This window comes from Rosa rugosa, chromosome 4 (assembly GCF_958449725.1).
Source record: "Rosa rugosa chromosome 4, drRosRugo1.1, whole genome shotgun sequence".
NCBI lineage: Eukaryota > Viridiplantae > Streptophyta > Magnoliopsida > Rosales > Rosaceae > Rosa > Rosa rugosa.
Genome location: NC_084823.1, coordinates 42802894 through 42811275, shown reverse-complemented (window position 1 = coordinate 42811275; position 8382 = coordinate 42802894). Strand labels below are relative to the sequence as shown.

The window sequence follows — 8382 nt, the reverse complement described above, 5'->3', positions numbered from 1 at the left end:
TCTTACTTTCTTCCCAGTTTTTGATTTTCAAAACATTCATTTGTCTGGATTCGAAGCACTCCACTTCAGAATCTGTCTCAGACTCAGATAATTCTTCTTCTTCAGACCAGGCAGAGTAAACTGACATGTCGTCTTCTTCATCATCAGAATAGGCTATTTCGTAGCCTTTCATATTTGCTGATTCTACAATATGCTCATATTCTTCAAAGAGAGCTTTAGTAGATTTTTTACCCTTTTCCGGGCATTCATTGGCATAGTGCCCTTCAGCTTTACATAACCAACATCTGCAAGCTTTCTTGCTTGGTTGTTTATGTTGATGAATATTCTTCTTTTTCTTGAAGAATTTCTTCTTAGGATCTTCATCCTGTTGTTTCTTGAAATTGGAACTTTTCTTGAATTTCCGATCTTGCTTCTTATTACTCTTTCTGAATTTTTTAGAGTAATATTTTTCTTTCTTTTTTCTGTGGAACTTGGATTCATGACTTCCCCAGTTGGTTGGCATATCCAGTATTCCGTAACAGAAATTTTCAACTCCTTTGAGTTGTTTCTTGGCCATCTTAGCTCTAAGATTGGCTTTGCATTGTTCCTTCAATAATTGCCCGATTCTGTCGGCAATTCCCCCAACCGAAAATCTTTCAATTGGTTTTTCAGTTATGCTTTCTCTCACAGCTGTCCTCCATGGTTCAGGGAGTTTTTTGTGCAACAGGTTGACTAGATCAGTATTCTCTAGTTCTCCAATCGTACAGTAGTATTCTTGAAATTCATTTAAGTATTCTTCAAAATATCTCATGTCACAGATTTTGAGAGCATAGATATTTGATTTGGCCGTTTCTTTAGCCTTTTCACTCAAATTTGAGAGATCTCCACAGAACTGATCGTACAGGGGTACTGCAAAATCATACGGAGATTTCGAAGTCTTGATTTCTTCCAGCTGCCACTCTTTTCCTCTGGCTGTCTCTTTAAAAGAGAAGTAATACTTCTTTGCTACTCCGGTGAGAGTAGTTTCAAAATACATCTGAAGATCGGGAGCTTCAAATTTTCCAAGGGTAAGAGCAGAGGCCATCATCAGGCTGTCTACCCATTGGTCAAGAGTTTTTCTCTTGTCTAGAGCTTTATCTAGGTCTAGCCAGATACCATAATTGGAAATTGGTACTCTGGGTATCTTGTCCTCTGGGACAAATCTTTGAGAATTTCTTTCTCCATTTCTGCCCGTAGGGGCTTTCTGTATAGGGAGTTTCAGTTTTCCCTTTTCTCTAGTGATGAAAGTTTTGGAGCTTTCTCCTTCTTCCATTTCAATATCCTGATAGGGAAGGAGTTTTCTTTCCTTTCCTGGATTGAAATTTTTCATTTCTTCGATTAGTTTTTCTAATCTTTCAGGATTTTCGCAGGACTCTGCTTCTTCATAGAGATCATAGAGCTTTTGTGCTCTAAGCATATTTACTGGTCTGTTTAGATCAGCTTCTAGTTCTTCTTCAGTGATGGACTCTGATGGTTCTTCAGAGTTTTTTGTACCACTCACACTAGCTTCTCTAGTGCTGTAGCTTCTTCTGAGAAGATTTTTGTTTATCCTAATATTTTCAGGACAGACATCACTTTTTCTGTGATTGTCAAAATTTAGACTGATTTCTCCAGTCTTTCTACTTTCATAAATTTTAGCTTTTGCACTTTCTGCTGGTAGCTTCGGACCAGATAATTTCTATTCAATAGGAAAAGTTACTTCATTCCAAGTAACCTTGTGAATCTGTTGTGAATGGTTCTTCTGACTGGTGAGGAACCCAGTAGTAAGACCAGGAATGTTTGATATCCTTGTCTTTGGCTCTACTGTGGTACTCATTAGTTTATAGTATATTCTATAAACTATTGCTAATTCTTGCATATATTTTTCCATGGATATGCCATCTGTCTTGACTCTCAGTCTTAGACAGTGAGCTGCATCTTTCAAGCTGGTTGAGAAATTTGGGAAACAGTTGAAATAAGCCACTTGGTTGCATAGAGATGCTTCAAGAGTTCCCAAAATACTAGCTTGAAAATCTATTAGTCTATTGTCTTGTAAGACACATAGCACTGAACAGTTTATACTTTCTTGAGCAAGCAATTTTATGCCAACTTGGACTGCTCCAATGTGCATAAATTGATAATTTTTTGTTTTTGCTCTGGCAACTTCAGCAGGAGTGATCATCAAGAGATCTGTTTCTCCTGTTGTAGAAGGGGTTGTGAATTCCAGTAGTTTGAAATGATGGCTATCCATTAGATCAAACGTTCCCCTTTTGTAGATTTGTTTGAAATGTAGCTTTGGAATTGAGGCGTTTTTTACCTCATGCTCGATTTCGTTATATTCGAATTCTTCAACATTTAAGAGTTGTACTCCTTTGTTTTTCCCGAAGATGCTCATCATTTTGACATCTCGAGTTTCTTTCGGATTTTTATACCGAATACTAGTAGAACTAGTTGATGGATCCAGAAAAATCATGTTTGGAACAGGATTCTTTTCTGGTCTTTCTAATGGTTTTTTTTTTTTTTTTTGGTAAAATAAATAGAGGATTAGGCGATATTAGCTCCTCTGTGAAAGCCGATTTGGGGCGTCAATCGCCCACCCACAATCCCGAAGGAAAGGGGGCTATCACAACCGGGAACCCACCGCCCGTCCCTCCATTTAGATTTATTAAAAAGAAGAAAAAACAATACAAATAGGGGAAGGGGGACCAAACCAAAACCTTCCCAAGAGCAAATAAAAAAAAGAAGGTCAAAGGGTGCAAAACAAAAAGGAAATAGTAAAACTAGCCAAAACTAGTGCACGGAGAACATATAAATTAGAGAGAACATGATCATGGCATGGCCATCCTTTGTGCACCAGCATTTGCTGCATCCTCATCAACATGACAAAGGTGCAGTTTGATCAAAACCAAGAGCTGCAGGTTGGAGCATCTCGTCTGTAGCAAATAGCAGCTAAGCATGACGAAAGTAAGGAAAACCCAGAGAGTCCATACGTGACTGGAATAATTTCAACAGGAGGGGAAGTGTGCCAAACCAAAGATGGTGAGGACAAACCCAGATTAGCAAGCCTATCAGCGACAGTGTTCCCTTCTCGAAGAACATGAGAAGAAAAGAAAGACATTACACGAGTTCTTGCCACACAATTAAGCCACGGGATGCGCAACTGCCATGGGGGGACAAAAGATGGTTTAGAGAAACATTCAACCACACTAGTAGAGTCACATTCGAGCCACACACAATGCCAACCTAGCTGAAAAGCCAATTCAACCCCAATAATTACCGCCATGAGCTCTGAAAAGAAAGCATTATGATGTCCAAGGGTCGTGCTAAAACCTCCAATGAAACGACCTTGACAATCCCGAAAAACACCCCCACAAGCTGCAGGACCTGGATTTCCTTTAGCAAGACCATCAGTATTGAGCTTAATCCACGGAGAAATAGGAGGGTGCCACAGAACAAGCCGATTTTCTTTTCGGGTTTTAGCGGTTGGTGTCACACCCAATGCAAGAAGCAATTGGGCATCTAAGACTCCATTGGTGTCACCAGGCGTATGAGGAGCAACAAATTGAAGCCAAGCTTTAATAGATCGGAAGACACGCATAAGAGACGGCTTTTTGTTCTCAAACCGTAACTTATTACGAGACTTCCAAATAGCCATAATTACATACAAGCCTCCTGCAAGCCAAAGATTTTTTAATTGAGTAGAGAAGGCCTTGTGAGTGAAAGCATTCCAAAGATCTAGCAAAGAGCCACTGGATGGCAAAGAACAACCAAAGCAGCAAGTCAACCATTGCCAAACATGTTGAGCAAAAGAGCAATTGAAAAAGAGATGAGTCTGATCCTCTATAAAACCAAAATTACAAAGCTGACAAACAGACACCATAGGAATACCTCTCTTTTGAAGTTGATCATCCGTAGGCAATTTATGATGGAATAAGCGCCAAGCTAGCAAAGAATAGTGTGGAGGAATATAGTTACGCCACACTGAAGAAACCCATGTCGGCGATAAAAATTTTGGTCGTAACTGTTCATAGGCAAATGAAAAAGAAAGAGTCCCATTACCAGAATGCTCCCAAACAAGAGAATCACTAATAGGTTCCAAAGGGAGGGGGACTAGCATGATCTCTTTAGCCAAATCTGGGAAGGCTTGACAAAATCGAGCCAGCAAAGCCCAACTTTGATTTGAGATAAAGGAAGCAATAGTAGATGTCAAATGAGCAGAATAAGTCGTAGCATGAAGCTTATCAACAATGGGTATATCAAGCCATTTTTCAGTCCAAAATTGAACTAATTGTCCATCCCCAATGAGCCATTTTGAATTTTGAAACAATAGGGAAAGAGAAACTTTTAACCCATGCCAAATTGAAGAACCAAAATATCTAATCTTCATATGATGGAAGATCGAGAATCGGCGACGGGCAAAAATACTCCATGCAGAATTAACTGTTAGAACACGCCACCCCATAGTAAGAAGCGCTGTAGAGTTAAGAGTTTTTAGATGTCGAAGACCAACCCCAGCTTCTTTCTTCGGTGCACAAATTTGATTCCAGGAAACAGTGACAAGCTTTTTAATGGCTATGTTCCCAGACCATATGAAATTGCGAGCACAAGTTGATAAGTATTTAATGAGTGATGACGGCCAGAGATAAGTAGAGAAACTATGAAGAAGCATACTTTGAAAAACATCATGAACTAATTGAACACGCCCAGCCATAGATAGAAGTTTCCCAGTCCAACCCACAAGGCGAGCTTTTGCTTTATCTGCCAGAGGTTGAAGATGTAACCGACAAGGCTTACCTTTGAAAATTGGGACACCCAAATAAGTGAATGGAGCACTTCCACATTTAAAGCCCAATATACGGTGTATTGGCCTACGTCGATGAGCATAGGAATCTCCCAAATGAAAAGTACTCTTTTCTGTATTTACTAGCTGCCCAGAAGCCTGACCATAACTCTCTAAAAAAGATTGCAGACAAGTGAGAGAAGAGATATCCCCGCGGCAAAATATAAATAGGTCATCGGCATATAAGACATGAGTGAGGGAGCAACCTCGCGGAAGGGATATAGGTTTCACACGCCGAGAAGCAAACAGAGAGGAAAGTCCTCTGCTCAACGCCTCCTCAGCGATACAGAATAAAAGTGGGGATAAAGGGTCCCCTTGCCTTACTCCTCTAGCACAAGGGAAATAACCTTTTGGAGAACCATTAATCATAACTGACAATCTTGCTGAATTAAGGATGGTATTGACATAATTCACGAAGTCTGGCGAAAAACCAAAGTGATGGAGAACCTGAAATAAGAACTGCCAATTTAGGGTATCAAAAGCTTTAGCAATATCAACCTTTATACCCACATTACCACCTCTAGTTTTCCTGTCCAATAAATTGAAACCCTCAGAGACCAGGCCAATACAATCAGAAATACGACGTCCCGGCAGAAATGCAGATTGATTAGCTGAGATAATACGTGAGGCAATAGGGCCCAGACGATCAGCCAAAATTTTTTGTATAATCTTGAAAAGAAAATTCGCCAAGGCAATTGGCCGAAATTGGGAAATTAAGTTTGCACCTTCAACTTTTGGAAGAAGCACAATAAAATTAGAATTGGCATTAGGGTACCACCAGTTATGCTGAAAGAAATATTGCACAAAAGCTACAACATCTGCTCCAACAATATCCCAACAATTATGATAGAAAGCACCTGGAAACCCATCAGGACCTGGGGAACTGGAGGGATTCATGGAGAAAACAGTACGTTTAATCTCTTCTGGAGACGGCATAGCTGTAAGCATAGCATTTTCTTCACCTGTAATTAAGTTAGGAATAATATTACATATCTCATCAATTCCCCTAGGAGGCGTACCTGGGCCATATAATGATTGGTAAAAGGTTACAACATGATTGGATATGTCTTCCAAGTCAGTTAGAAGAGAGTGACCATCATGAAGACAATTTATGCGAGCTCTAGCGGTCTTGTTTCTAGCATAGGCATGAAAGAAAGAGGTGCATTTGTCCCCATCTGTAAGCCACTGAACCTTGGCCCTATCCCTCCAAAATGCTTCTTGACGCCGAGTTGCATCAAGCACCGCTGTTTTGGCCTCGACTTCAGCTGCAAAAAGATGTTCAGAAAACCCATTTGAAGAAATAGTTTGTTGAATATCAGCTAGCTTGGCTCGAGCTTCTTCCAAAAATCTATGAACATTCCCAAAGACACTGTAATTCCAATGCTTGAGGCATAGCTTCAAAGCTTTAAGCTTTTGCAGAGTGACGTACATTGGGCAACCAGCAGGAGTAGTATTTCTCCAACAATTCGCTACAAGGTCCTGAAAAGAAGGATGAAGAAGCCACATTGATTGAAATTTGAAGGGTTTTGGTCCCCCAATAAAATTCCTATTAGCTGAGAACAAAAGAGCAGTATGATCTGAAACCACTCGTGGAAGTGCAATGCAACTTGTTAACTGCCAGGACTCATTCCAGCAAGTATCACATAAAGCACGATCAAGGCGGCGTTCAATATGACTTCGCCCACGACCCCTAGCCCACGTAAAGAAAGCCCCTAAAATTTCATTAGCCTACAGTAAAAATAAAAAAAAAGCTAATGGATTCAACTCTAGTCTGTCAACGATCGAAATTCTGAATAGTAAAGCGTACTGTTTACCGTTGAAAATAGAGGATGACTGTTAACATCTGCATATATATTTAAACAAATAAAACTCTGATGGGCCCACCACGTTTCAACAAAACTTTTGTTATGCAAACATTGAAATTGACAACAAAACAACTAAAATAGACAGTAAAGAAGGGTACTAATGGTAGGAGTTTTGACAAGATGGGTAGGTAGGAAGAAAAGGGAGAAAATGTTGTGTAAAGAGGAATAAAAATAAGACATTGGGGTGTATGAGAAGTATTCTCATGGATTCGGGGTGTATGAGCATTAACCATTGAAATATCTAGAGTGATAGAGGAATAAATTTGTTTGGTTTGATCGAAATTGGGATTGCAATTATTAAGGAATTTTCATTATTTTTCTTCTCTAATTAGTCTTTGACGAAGACATATAAACCCTAGTAACAAAAAAACTAAGATATATAGATTATTTTCTTTTGGATTATTATATAATTTATCTTGTATTTAGTGATATTTTATCAAAAATTTTGGACTAGGCTATAGCCCATACAGCCTACTACATAAATTTGTCTCTAAACTATAATATCATATTTTATAGCATTTCATGATTCCTGCAATCTTACTTTATAATTGTTAGAATAGTTATTATCGCTACTCAAACAAACTTGATATTAATATTACAAATGAAAGTAGTGTCACTTAGTTACACTAGAGTAAAAGTATTGTCACTCAATTACAGTTGTGGTATACATTGTAATTCTAATATTAGTGTTTGGCTCCAGTTTTGTTGATGTTTGAACCCAAAAGCATGAACGTGGGGAATCATTCAATCTAACCATCATTATTCCATTAGTGCTCCATAATTCAATTAGTGCTCCATCATGATTTGTTTAAGGCCAACCACTTTGGTCTGGCAGCCTATATATAGAGGTTACGACGAAGTAACAAGACACAGCTAATTTTCATCAACTAATCATGGAGCACTAATGGAATCATGATGGTTGGATTGAATGCTTCCCCACGTTCATGCTTTTGGTTTCAAACAATTAGCTCGTAGAAAATGCTTGATAAAGCACGGTGCATCAAATGAAGGTATAAACAAGTTTACATAAAAATATCAAATAGGTAATTCTTACAACAATGAATTTTATATATACACTTGAAAATTAAATTTAGTTTACATAAAGTAACTCTAGTTAACTAACAATAGTTACAAAATTTACATAACTAAGTTTATATCTTATCAATCACCTAACCATGGTTAAGTTAAGGTGACAGCTCTTCACTTATCTACACACTTCTACACAAAATATATTGTGAAATCTTTTTCACATGTACACCACTACCGCCTTTGAAACAACTGTAGACTGTTTATCTGTTGTCGTTTCCTTCGGTAGTGCTATGTGGGTCTACTACACTTCCATAGTGTTCTCCAAATGTATACATATCGTGGAGTGTTCATATTACATGACATGTCCTACCCACCAATTGGATTTTAATATCAAAAGATATCATACTTAAAATATTCATATTTTATAAATAAAAAACCGAAATTACTATTATTTCTTATAAACTTATATAAGATTCATTTACTGTTTGGTCGATTGAACAAAACTATTTAGTCCAACTGTCTAAATAAACATTATCTCTAACATGACTTCTCTGCATTTTCATTTTATCTATTAGAAGTTTCATGAGATCGAGTTTTTTATCTTGTGTATATATACTTACTGTTGTCGTGCATTACCTTGTGTATAAGTCT

At 38.2% G+C, this 8382-nt stretch overlaps 1 protein-coding gene across 1 annotated transcript; it reads right to left on the bottom strand.

The window, feature by feature from the left end:
* Positions 1–2896: 2896 nt before the first annotated feature.
* LOC133744853 (uncharacterized) lies at positions 2897–6343 on the bottom strand. The gene has a single exon (XM_062172884.1). It carries the CDS (start codon positions 6341–6343, stop codon positions 2897–2899), a length of 3447 nt encoding a protein of 1148 aa, XP_062028868.1.
* Positions 6344–8382: the final 2039 nt, after the last annotated feature.

Bases quoted from the DNA above. Each gene is read 5' to 3' on its own strand.
- LOC133744853 (XM_062172884.1), bottom strand. From the start codon at position 6,343: ATGTGGCTTCTTCATCCTTCTTTTCAGGACCTTGTAGCGAATTGTTGG.